Source organism: Kryptolebias marmoratus, linkage group LG9 (assembly GCF_001649575.2).
Source record: "Kryptolebias marmoratus isolate JLee-2015 linkage group LG9, ASM164957v2, whole genome shotgun sequence".
NCBI classification, from domain to species: domain Eukaryota; kingdom Metazoa; phylum Chordata; class Actinopteri; order Cyprinodontiformes; family Rivulidae; genus Kryptolebias; species Kryptolebias marmoratus.
Genome location: NC_051438.1, coordinates 28,237,644 through 28,250,713, shown reverse-complemented (window position 1 = coordinate 28,250,713; position 13,070 = coordinate 28,237,644). Strand labels below are relative to the sequence as shown.

At 42.1% G+C, this 13,070-nt stretch overlaps 1 protein-coding gene across 4 annotated transcripts in view; it reads left to right on the top strand.

Moving 5' to 3' along the window:
* The first annotated feature begins 7,942 nt into the window (after nucleotides 1-7,942).
* The window catches only part of cplx2 (complexin 2), a 63,039-nt gene continuing 57,911 nt past the window's right edge, over nucleotides 7,943-13,070 (top strand). Inside the window, exons 1-2 of one of the 4 annotated variants that reach the window (XM_017429754.3) lie at nucleotides 7,943-8,346; nucleotides 8,945-9,062. In XM_017429754.3, coding sequence (XP_017285243.1) covers nucleotides 9,032-9,062 — 31 coding nt within the window. In that variant the 5' untranslated portion in view covers nucleotides 7,943-8,346; nucleotides 8,945-9,031. Of the gene's footprint in view, nucleotides 8,347-8,696; nucleotides 8,823-8,944; nucleotides 9,063-13,070 lie in introns of those variants that run through there. The other 3 variants (XM_017429753.3, XM_017429752.3, XM_017429755.3) reach the window with 3 other exon arrangements.

Genomic DNA, 13,070 nt, shown 5'->3' with positions numbered 1-13,070 from the left:
AAAACAATTAAGGTTAATAATGTTAAAAATATAATTTGTTTTGCCACCCTAAGAAAAAATCTCTACATCTGCTAACTCCTGCAAAATGCACCTTTAACTAAAAACTGAAAAACTTTTATTAGTTTTCAGACTTTATTGTTACATTTAATCTGGTCTCTTGAGCTCGGCTCTAATGCCAAACGGGACAATAAGGCAAAGCTTTCAGTTCTTTCATTTATTGGAAGTAGAATCAGAGAAAGCTTCCTTTCTGCAGGTAGAAGCTGATTACATTTCATCTGTGACAAATAGGAAGACATGGAAAGCGCTTCAACATTACAAAGAACAGGAGTCATATTCTGCTAAAAATGTCCTTTTCTAAGTGAATTAAGGAGGAAAAGATTCATTCTTAGAATAGCAACATCTTCCAACATGAAGATAAATCTGTTTCATTTACTTTAACATAGATTTTTTTTCACCTACAGCGTCCGCTCTGGTAAAAAAATAAAAAAATAAAAGCAGCTTTGCCCTCATTAGCAGGCAGCTCCTGCTCTCAGTCAGCCGTCTCCGTGAAGGTGAATCTGGACAAGAGCGTCCCTGCGCCACGTCTCCGTCCACTGCCCTCGTCCTCGTCCCTGAGCGGGGACGAAAATGTCAGCGACTCAAGGTGCCAGACAGTCCCTCGCCATCCCTGTGCGTTCTGGGTAATATTCTCTCCTCATTAGGAGACATAACAAGATTTAACCCTTCGGGGTAAATCAAATAAAGTCTGCATGACGATAATCCAAGGAACGTGACGACCGACTGTTTCCTGCCTCTCCTGTTTCTCTGTATCAGATACTGTTTGTCTTTTTGGAATAATAATTAAACTTTTCTTTGCTTTTGACATATTTTTAATTAGTTCCCAGGTAGAAGTGTCTGTTAAAGGTTAACGGGAGATTCTTCCCACGCGTTTTCACATGGAATCGTGACTTAAATTCAACCTTACAACTGAAATGTAGTCATAGTTTAGTGTTTTTAACACAGTTATAAACACGTGTAAATAAACTGAATTAATTACAAGATGTAAAATCCTTTACTTTTGACAGCAGATTAACAGATAGTCTTTTTGTTTGTTTGTATAGTTGCCAAAATAAATCGTGATCTATTGAACAGATTTTCATGAAACTTTCAGAAATCAATCATCGGATGTACATCTACAAATAACTTGAGGAGTAAACCCAATTCAAGATGGCTGTCACAGCAAAACAACCTTGCAAGTCAAGTTAAATTTATTTATATAGCACTTTTCAGCAACAAGGCGAGACAAAGTGCTTGCACATTTTGCTTGCAAACATTAAAACGGCTATAACTTTACAAATATTCACCTAAGATTTGGTGTTGTAGTCGCTGAGAGTGATGCACAATTTAAACTTTGAATGCTAACTAATTGTGCAGGATGTGAGTTTTAAAATGATGCCATTAACTAATGGAGTCAACTTTTTTTTTAGCAAGAATACCTTAAAAAACTGGATGTATTTTAATGAAACTTTCAGAATGGAATCAACAGATGTGCATCTACAGTTCATTAACTTTGAAGGTAACTTTATTCAAGATGGCTGCCACGGCCAACTGACCTTAGAAAACACTGAATTGGTCATAATCGGTTCAGTTGTACAGATACTGAGATAAAATCTGGTGTGGTGGCTGACACATACTCCAAACACTAACTGATCTTTGAACATGTTGTTATTTTCAAGGTTTGACCAAAATGGCTCCAACTCCATCTTCTGTCAATAAGATGGTTTGATTTTAAACCTCCTGTATGAAAGGCACAGGATGATGCATGCATTTCTTTGGTCCTGCTAATTGTTAAACAATTTAACGTTTTAAAAATGAAACACAAATATTCTCATACAAATACGGTTTTATTTATTTTACTTGTCCAAGCCATGTGTTTCTTCTCCTCCTGACTGTCTCCAGCTGTCCTTCAGGGTTGATATAATCTTGGTAAAATTATTTGTCCATTTGCTGCTGGCTCAGAAAAAGTCTTCCATTTTGCGGTGTGGATATTTTTCTCTGTGAGACGGGTCTGAGAAATGCAGTAAGGTGGAACCGGAGTGTGCTGAGAGTGCTCTGCTCTGCGCCACACGTCTGCGCTCCAAAATGTCAAACTCACAGGTGTTAATGTATTCAAACACCTTCAGAACCTGATGCTCTGCCCACTCCTGTCAGGTTATTATCATGTTCATCCTGGACCCTGAAGGAGGTCTGGTTCCTGATCTCAGAGACTGACTCGAATTAAACATGGAGCACAGTGGTGTCCAATCCTGGTCCTCAGGGTGTCCATCCTGCAGGTTTCCCTTGTTTCTCTGCTCCAACACCTGATTCAGAGGTTAAATCACCTCTTCTTGTTCTGCAGAAGCCTGTTAATTATCCATTGATTTAAACCAGGTGTGTTGGAGCAGAGGAACAAGTAAAACCTGCAGGATGGTGGCCCTGAGGACCAGGATTGGACACCCCTGCTTTAGCTGGTGCTTCTTTTAGCATTACCGCAGAAAAGTCGGGGTTTTGTCGTGAGTCCTGCAAATTATACGTCCAAACCTGTGCCTCGATCAGGAATGGTGCGCCTTGGACCTTTGGTGGTGGTGCGTCACATGGTGTAGACAGAATTTGCAAAAAACAATCATACGGTGGCCCTGAAGGACAAACCACATCAACAAATCTCTAAACAGAACTACCCTGCAGGACCAGGTTTGGAGACCCCTGATGTAGCATCTTAGTCTGTGGTGGGTGATATGCATTCCTTCAAGGAATAAAAGGTCCAACTAGGAACTAAAATATGTCTGTTGTTATTATTTGAAACTTTGTTTGTTTCTGTGTCTACATTCCCTCCAAATGTTTCAGAAAATCTTCACATTTGTTTGTTTGTCCCTGTTTTTCTCCATGCCAGGACCGTTTCTGCGTCAGCTCTGGTCAAACACTTTATTTTTAACCATCAGTGGCCCCGTATCCCACTGAGACCAACTGCAGCGCAGCGACAGCCTTTTCGGTTTCACACTGGCATGTAGGAGAAGCCGTGGAAAGATTCCAGCAATCAAACACTAAAAAAAACCTCCTCAGAGCGCTGATCCCAGGTCTGATTGCCTTTTACCGTTTTTATTCAGTCTGCTTCACGAGAGCCTCCGGGAGAGGAGATGGTTCTTTTAGCTTCTCGTAAAAACATGGAAGTTTGTGTAAAAATGTTTTGCACAGGTTTACAGCAACATGCAGCTTATACTGTTGTTTATAGCTGAGACACACTGAGAGTAAAATAACTACATCTAACCCAAATATTACTGAATTTTAATGTGCTTGTGACAGTTTTTAGAGAATAATACAGAAGGCATAGGCGAGGTTAAATCGATGTTTTGTAATTTTCTTAAAAGGGAAATAATTTATTTTAAAACCCGCCTTTCTTCACTCATTTTCCTCCACAGATGGTGTACAATCACAAAACTGAACCTCTGTTAGAAAGAAAACTGTAAATATCTATATACTTAACATTCAAAAACTAAAAATCTACAGGCTTTCTGTTCAATTTGCACAAATTAAGATAATCTTAACCTGAATGAACACAATTATTTCTAATTTTAGCTCTCTGTTTGAGTTTGACTCTGTCCCTGACGTGTTTCCCTATAAATGAGACAATAAAAACCACTGACAGCATCTTAGTGAACTTACACTGAACCTACAATCACAAGAAACGTTAACCAGCAGCTCAGAAATGACAGGAGACGGCTGGAGAAATACGGCATAAAATATTAGCCCTCTGTCAGTTCAAAACTTTCTATATTTAAACTGAAGAAACGAGCGCGTCTGCCTTCATATAAAAACAGTTTTGATCAAATGTGAGTTCAACACAAACTGTCCAAATATGAAGACGGTGTCAGTGGGGCCAAACGAGGGAGGAGTTGGTAAAAACAGGAATGCATATCATACACCACCTCATCGCTGAGGTTTTAAACAAAGATGTTTGTTAGCAATCAGGTTATGTGTTGGAGACGACTCTCAGCTACCACCACACCAAATTTCAGCTCCATATCTGGAAGAATAACTGAGCCAGGCTTGTGTTTCCAAGCTGCCAGACTTCCACAAGATTAATGAAAAGCAATGCATGTCTGAAAGAGGCTTTAGGGACAGATTTTCCTCTTTTTTATGCTTAGTTGTACATTTAATGAAGATAAATAAACAGCTTTCAGGCAAACACTAAAACTTTCAGCTCATAGAGGTTCTCGTCTGGGGAAATTTGAGTCCTGAGCACAAATCAGAAACTTCTGCAGGGCAGACTTTGAATGCATCAGTGGTGCCTTGATGAGTCATGTTGATTTACAGGCCATGGCATTGCTTTAACCAGCTGCCCAGCCTTGGTGCACCGGTGGGTGTCAGCGAGTCAGAGCTGCATTGCTGTTTGAAAACACACCTTCTATATCTGTATGTGTGTGTCACAGGAAATGTTACAGGCAGAGAGAAAAGGTGAATATGGTGCCTAATACTGGGCCTGACTAGAATTAACAAGATGTCAGGGGAGGACGTGTGATGTGTTGTAGCTTCTGCATGCTGTTCTCACTGCAGCACCGCACCGAGAAGGAAGTTAGGGAATCTTCTGGTTGCTCCTTTACGAGTGTGAGTTTCCAAGGTTATGACAGGACGTTAAGTTCAGGACTCAATATGAGAGCTGAAGTCAGGAACAATGGCTGCATTTAGAGCGCTGACAGGTGAGAAATGTCAGGTGGTGGAAGTACCAACGACTCAAATGGAGACATTTGGAACTAAAACAACAAAACAGAACTGGAGGCAGAAAAGACAGAAAACAGGAATCAAATGAAAGGCAGAGGATTCCTTCAATGAATGCATATCGCCCGCCACCCCTTCATTAGTGTTAAACTAAAATGATCTCCTGAGGAGAAATGATGGGATTATAGTTGTTGTTTTCTCTGTAAAATTTACCGAGGTACAGCCGTTATTCTGCAGACTAATGCTGATTAACTGTGGCTGCCATTTTGAATTCCGTTAAAAGGTAATCAGTCGTAGACGTCATGGTGTGGGGAAAAGGAGGCGAACCCAGAGCGCAGACTCATGATGAAAAAAGGAAGACTAATTTATTAAAATAAAAGAATCAAATCAAATCAAAGGCTGATGTTGCAGCAAACTAAACTTAACAGAATCCAGGAAGGAGACACGAACAAACCTGAGACACGAGAAAGTGACGATGAACCAGCAGTGAGGGGAGGAAATGACCGGGTTTTAAACACAGGAGGTCATTAGGGCACAGGTGAGATGATTATGAAACCAGGAGCAGGTGGAGACAGGCATGACAGGTAAACAAGTGACAGACAGACAGACATAAACAAACCCAAACAGAGACCAGAAACAAAACACTAAATACAAAAAGAAACATACAAAACCGAATCCTGACAGTAGATGTTTATCCAGCGATCACTTCTTGAAAGTTTCATTAAAGTCCAGTCACTGGTTTAGTTTGAAGAACAATGTTTTTGGTAAAAAAAGGTTTGTAAATAAAGAAAAATTATTTTGAAATGTTTAAAAGTAATAAAAACCAAAAGTCGTAGCACCCATCTCCTGAATGAGCTGAACGTTTCGATCAACGAACAACTAAAAGAAAATCTGCAGAAGGAGTTCGATTTCATAAGGAATGCTGACTCAGCATTCACGAAACGAATAAATTAGCTCTAAAAAGCTAAAGAAAGCACAAAGGAATGGAGAAATATTAAAGTCTGGATGATTACTGAAGCAGTAATGGTTGTTTCTGTTCATGATTGAGTTTGGTTCCTACTGGGTCAACCGGAGTAAAATTAGTCACGATTTTAACAAAAGAATCGTTCATTCAGTTTAAAGTTCTGGTCTTTTACGAACTGTTTTCATGGAGGATTTCTGCCTTAAATCATCTGCTTACATTTTGTTTTTCATGTCAAACAAAACCAAAGAGAAGGAATGAAAAGATTCATCTTTGGTGAACTCGTCTCCTGTCTGGATTAAATAACCGTTAAAGATTTTATCTCAACTTTCGGCTCATTATGTTTTAACAGTTTTAACATATTTCAACACTTCCTTTATCAGGCAATAATACGACTAAACTTTCTTTTACTTTTTTCATTTTTTAAATATTTGAAGATACAATCTTCATTCTTGACATTGTTATTTGAATAAATAAACTGATGTGGTTGGCTGTATTCTGTCTGCTTTAACCTAATAAAAATGAAACTACTACCTTTGGTTTTTGCAACAGTTTCCTACTGGCAGAGATTTTTTGTGACCCCAGTTTGGCAGCTCAAACCTCCGGCTTCATGCATTTCATGAATTTGTGTGACTTTATCATCATCTGAGCCGCGGTTTTAGAGAAAACACCACCATAAAGGAAGTGAAGAGGCCTAATTACCTGAGCATGGCAGACTGTTCAACCTTTTGTCACTGATTCCTCGACTGAAGTGAGCAAGGGAGATGAAACAAAAGCAGGGATTAAAATCCTCGTCCTAAATCCAGGAATCATGTCGCGCTCCTGCAGGAAAACTAAGAAGCGGAAGGCCTGAAGTTGGCAGGAGGTTATTTGCAAACAACATCTGGGAATGTTGAACGGGAAGCTCAATGAGGAACAGCCAAGGGTGTAGGATGTCAAATTTTACTGCACAAGATTTGCATAAATTTAAACCCATCATTTATCAGAACAAAAGTTTAAAACCAGAACCTAATTCAGCCAAAAAGAGAAGAACAGGAGGTAGATTATTCACAGTAATGAGGGCTTTCCTTCAGCCTGCCGTGGCTGAAAGGCAAAGCTCCTGATTTACTGGTCAGTTTGCTCCAACCCTCATCTTCCGTCATGAAATTCAGCTTTAGAGATAAAGCGAGGAGCTGTCATGATTTGTTAAGTTATTTCTTATCAGGACCCATTTTGCTGGTAGCAAAGGCAGAACAAAATGGAAGGTAAGTAAATGTTTTATTGTGAAGGGCACAGGAAGTAATGACAGTGCTTCTGTAGAGAAAAGCCTGATTCCTTTTCTCTTTTCAGGTTTGCTGAGGCGGCAAATGGGACAGAGGAAGTGTAGAGCGGACAGGTTGGTTAACTTCTCAGCTGACTACGTTTAGATCCCAGAGATTTCCACAAAGAGTGAGCGAGCTCTCACTCATGGGACGACATTCGATGGAGGAGAGTCAGGTGAGGTGGGTCAGACATCTGATGAGGATGCCTCCTTGAGCTGACCTCCCTTTGGAGGAATTCTAGATATTGTTCTGGTTCCCCCAAAGGAGCAGGATTGTGTTGCTGGGGGGAAAGGAGGTCTTCTGGTTTTCTTTCTGGGATCTGATACTTCTGCAACCCGACCACAGAAGACAATAGAAAGATGGGATTTACAACCAAACAAAAAAACAATAAAAAGGATATTTGGAGACTGTGTTCTGGACTGTGTTTGGTTTCCAAATAAAACACCATTGGACCCTCCAGTTTCATGTTTCTGACAAAAAAACATCCTTGTTTTATTTTGTGTTTGAGGTCAAACGATACTCCAACAGGTCTGCATGAAAGAGTTAATCTGCTGCAAGAGGTGCCTGTTTTTCCATCTTGCCCATGTCCCATCCAGAGTTTATGCACACCCCTGTTATGTCCGGACACATAAAGGCTTATTACAAAACAGGCTGCAGGTTGAACGTCTTTAAAATCTGAGGAATCCCAGCCAGCACAGAGAAGTGTCTGCTGCAACATTAAAAGCACCCATCTGGAACATTGTGTCATTTTCTTCCAGCAGATTATGCAGTATCTAACAGAAAACAAACCCCAGAAGGCTAAGCTACAAGATGTTCTCCCATCAGATTCAGAGGAAGCTCGTCAGCTGATTCCCTGTTCTCTGCTGCACAATGAAGCACCGGGCTGAATAATTGATCTGTGTCTCGGTCAGGAGGACGTTCGTGGGACAGTTTCTGCCTCTTTCCCATCCCAGTGTTCACGACAGCTGCTTCACCCTCCGCAAACCACCGCCCCCTCCACTCCTCCTCCTCCTCCCTCTCCCTGCGTGTGTTCAGTGAGTGTGTGCAGGAAGACGAATCGGCAAGCAGGAGGAAGCACCAAGGACGTCCTTTTTCTCGAGCCCCCGGAGCCGGAGATGCGAGGGACGAGCGGTTATTAGCCCCTGCTGCAGGAGAACTTGGTTGGTGCTCTGCAGCTCAAGCTCTGCTCTCTCTGATCCGTGTGTGTGCGCGTGTGTGTGTCTGGGGAGGATCTCTGGCAGCCGCCGGACGGACGGAGGTAAATCGATGCTTGATGCGGCGGTTTGTGGAGCTATCCGGGCGCGCGGTGCTGAAACCAGCCTCCGATCGGAACAAGGAAGTGCATGCGTGCGTGTGAGTGTGTGTCTGCTTTTTCCATCATCTGTGTCTCTTTGCATGCACCCACACACACGTCGGTTCATTTAGTCCATTTTGCGTGCACCGATCGGTTTTATTTTTTATTTATTTTTGCTTGATAACGTGCCGTGCGTGAAGCTGTGCCCAGTCAGGGTCCCCCCAATGAAGAATGGAAAGTTTTACCACATGATCAGGAAAAAGAGTGGTTTAGTCCACATGCGTGTGCACGGAGCGTCCTGCCGGGCTGAGGACTTCCACCGGGCGCGTTTTTAAAAGTCTCCTGTCTGCAGTCAGAGCTCGGAGGCAGTCACTCCCCGGCACTGTTAAGAAATACCCTAAAAGCGCCACATTTACACAGATACGCTCATAAACAGCTGCTGTTCGGGTCTGGAGAGGATTCTGTGTTGCTGTTTGAACCATTGACCTTGGTGTCCTTCAGTTTGCGCATCGGAGCTTTACGCACCTGAGCAGCAGTAAACCCTGCTTTAATTTAGACTAAATAGTCTTTTTACAAACCCAATTATGCGAATTTAAGAGGCTGATGTGTGAGATTGTGTCTAACAAAGTGCTCTCGTTTCCTTTTTTTAACTTGTAGATCTGCAAACAAAGGATTCTACTTTTCTGCAACTATTGAATGTAACATCGATCGGACAGGGAAGGCAGGGAATCTAAAGCCATCATCATGAATTTCGTTATGAAACAAGCGTTGGGAGGTGAGTTCAACCCTTTGGATGTCATGCACCTACATGGGGAAGCGATGAGTTCATCTGCTGGGGAGCGTTTTGCATTCAGTGTTTCTCCAAATGTGCTACAGTTTGGGGTTTTTGCGCAGTTTTAGCGGGAAAGTGTTGTGTTTGTTTGTTCTTTCTGGCTGCAGGCATGGCGCAGCTGGCCCCGGGGCCACTCGGTGCAGCTCGTTCTGCTCATTTGTTGAGCTAAATGGTTGCTCCATGTCTGAGTGCGTGCAACCTCCTGACCGTGGCTCAGGTGTTGCTGTGCGTGTTTGAGCGCGCGGGTTCCTCCTGAAGGAGGCGGGTTCTAATCGAAACGGAATCTAATCTTCAATAATTTCATTCCAGCATTCAGGCATGTGAATGATTTCCTAATTGCTTGTGCTGCAGTGAATCCCCGGACGCGAGATTATCAGAGTAGATTAATGGATTCTGCAGGAAAACGAGCTGCTTGTCGTGCCTCAATATGCGGCTGGCGCAGAGCAAAGATGGTGGGTTGACCTCAGACTGTTTGTTTACAGCCAAGAAGAAAATTATCCCATTCCTAATGTAAAAAAGAAAAACATACCGCCCACTGCCTCTCAACTCAAGATGGCCGCCACAGCTAAATCTCAAGAGATGTGTGTGTTGAGGGTCACTCTCAGCTACTACCACACCAAGGTTTAGCTCAAAATTTACAGCCATGTTTCTACTGGCTCGTTTTGATTAGCTGCGACGGCCATCTTGAGTGCCTCCAGTCATGAGATTCATAAGATATTTAGCTATTTACATTATTTTGAGCTACATTAAAAAAAGAGATGTTTTTATGACATTTATCTGAACACTACAATGAAGTTATTTGAATCTGAATTAAGAGTTAATTAGTTAAAAGGCTTCTGGCTTTCTTCTCCTTCTGACTGATGAAGAATGAAAACATTTCCTTGTTGAGCTCCATCCAGCACAAAAGCCCTCAGATGAAATCAAACTGGTTTCCTTTTCCTACACCAGTCAACCTAATTCACAGTTAGAGAGTAATAACACATGTTTGTCACCATTTTTTACAAAGATTGAAATGAAATGTTAGAGGAGAGAGCAGCTCTTGCAGGACTGAAGCCACAGGCTGATGTCACTCTGACACAGGAGCACGAGGACAACCGGTGGGAGTTCCTCCCCGGCTCTTTAAATGCAAAAAGACTCAGCGGTTGAAAACAGCACCTCAGGCTTTTAAACACAAATACCTCTATTTCCTTTAAGCACAGAAGCTATTTGTCGAGGTGAATCTACAGCTTTTCTCAGAGTTATGACTCAAACAAACTGATCAGATCTGCTACGTTCACACGACAGGTCTTAAGGCTCAACTCTGACTTTTTGCTGAGATGCAATTTATCTGCGTAGTTGCCCACATTTTAATTTAAATATAAAAACTGCCGTCGGACTGCAGCATGAAAGTCTTTGGTCCTCAGGTGCCCGGCGTGGCGTCACACGCAGCAGGCTGTGTTTACAGAAGTAATACGGACGTTAGACACGTCGACGTCTGCAGACTGGAACAGACAGAGTTCTTTCCAAGTGATGAAGGACAGAAGAAGAAGGAAAAATAACGAGGAAGGCCTTTTGTGTCATGTTTACATTTGATTTTCTGCTTCCTGCCGACGTTTTTCACACCTCGGTGACGTAAAACTCAGACATGAGCATTCAGACCGAGGCCACTTTGAAAAATGTCAGATTTAGTCCCACAAACAGTATGAAAGTGACCTGAGTCACATGAGCAGAAAAGTCAGATTTGGGCCACTTTAGCCTGAATTGTGACAAAACTCTGGGACAAAACAGACAACGAGGAGGCACATGAGTGAAAATGAACCAAAAGGGGAAGTGAAGGAGAGGAACCAGCTTTAAAGGCAGAGGAGGATTTGAAAGTGGACACAGGTGACTGATTCTGAACGAGGGACAGGTGTGGGCGGTTGAGGCTGGCTGACAGGTTCTGAGCTGAGGAAAGGTGAATCATTACAGGGAACACAAAAAGCAACAAGACACCAAAACTAAACACAGGAACCAAAGAAACAATAAACTCAACACAAAAACAAACCCAAAGACCCCAAAGTCTCCTATCTGCAGCTTTGCTGATTGGAAACAGGAACCAGGTGTGACAGAAACAGGAAGTGACTAAACTAAAGCTGCAGTAAATCTCAATAAAACAAAAACACAATCCAACTTATAGAACTGAAGAAGACAGATTAAACAAAAACTATAATTCATGACAATCGTTGTTCAACAACATCCCTAAAGGAAAAACTGTTTTTGTGCTTCTCTGTGCAGCGACATGTTCAAGGAAACTCATTTTTTCTGAATTAAAGGTTCTCAGAATGTAAAAGATAAGATTTTTATTTACCTTCACATAACAAAATGTTTAAAATGTGTGAAGTTTTTGAGTGTGAATGTTCAGCTTCCTGTTTTCTTTCGGTTTAAATTAAAACACAAAATGTTTCTGCTTCTTTTGGAGGCTTAAAAAGCCAAAAATAAAAGAATATTAGTGAAAACCTCATCAGGTTGTTTTTCAGAGCAGGTGGGTTTTTTTTCCTTGTTTCATTCTGCATGTTTACCCCTAAATTAATCCGTTTGTTCACATGTATGAAACGTCTATCACCATTTCAGAATAATGTTTTTAAAGTAAAATTTGTGACGCTGTTGGCCTCGTTTGCGTCAGAACGACCGTGAGGTGATTGGTTGCTGTTTTCCAGGATCTGAGCTGAGTTAAAGTCATAAAATGTGAGGTTTGTTTTCAGGGAGCTGATAATCCCTCCGCCCGGCGAGCATCATGTGGTTGAAGTGTGTGTGGGTGTGTTAGTGGGTGTCCGAGGAGCTGCAGGTGCTACGAAGCTCCGAGTCAATAAAGACGAGTCAAACCCGCTGAAGTGTGCATAAAAGAAATTTCACACATGAGGAAAATGAGGCCGTTTGTGTCGAGGTCTTCACCTTCGGAGGAGGATTCCTTTTCATCTCGGGGAGCAAGTTTGCACGTTTCTTTCTTCAAGAGTAATGAATTTTCGGTGTGCGGTGGATTAGCTGTGAGCTATTATCTAAACTCGTTCTCTCTGTGCACTCCGAGGAGAAACTCACACTCCATCTGCTCCAGTTTAGACTCCGGTCGTTCTGCTGTCTGTTCCAAGTAAAGATGCTCTGAGCCGGAGGTTTATATCAGGATCAAATGTTCTGTAGGTTCACAGGTTTATCTGAAAACACAACAAAGCTGAATGGTTTTTATTATTATTATTAGTTTGATTCCATCGGATCATCTTGTTAGTGCTGCCAACTAGTGGTAACTTATTGATTACTGCAGTTTCAGGAAACACAGAAATATACAAACATCAAACAAACTTTCACTAACAAGGAGCACAACAAGATATGTAATTTTAAAGTTTTATAGATGAAGGGATGAGGGGATGAAGGGATGAGGAGGTGAGGGGATGAAGGGATGAAGGGGTGTGGAGGTGAAAGGGTGAAAGGGTGAAGGGATGTGGAGGTGAAGGGGTGAAGGGATGTGGAGGTGAAGGGGTGAAAGGGTGAAGGGATGTGGAGGTGAAGGGGTGAAGGGATGTGGAGGTGAAGGGGTGAAGGGATGAAGGGATGTGGAGGTGAAGGGATGAAAGGATGTAGAGATGAAGGGAGGTAAGGATGAGGGGATGAAAGGAAGAATAAATGAATGAATGACGAAAACGTAACAAACTGAGTAGAATGAGTGAACTTAAGTTAACTCATCAACTTCATTTAAAAATGATTACCAGCATATTTAGCTCCAGTTATTATAAAGTGGACTCCGCCAAGGTTGCCCTTTGTCACCGATTCTGTTCGTAACGTTTATGGACAGAATTTCTAGGCGCAGCCAAGGTGTTGAGGGGATCCATTTTGGTGGCCTTAGGATCGCATCTCTGCTTTTTGCAGATGATGTGGTCCTACTGGCTTCATCAGACCGTGATCTGCAGCTCTCACTGGAGCGGTTCGCAGCCGAGTGTGAAA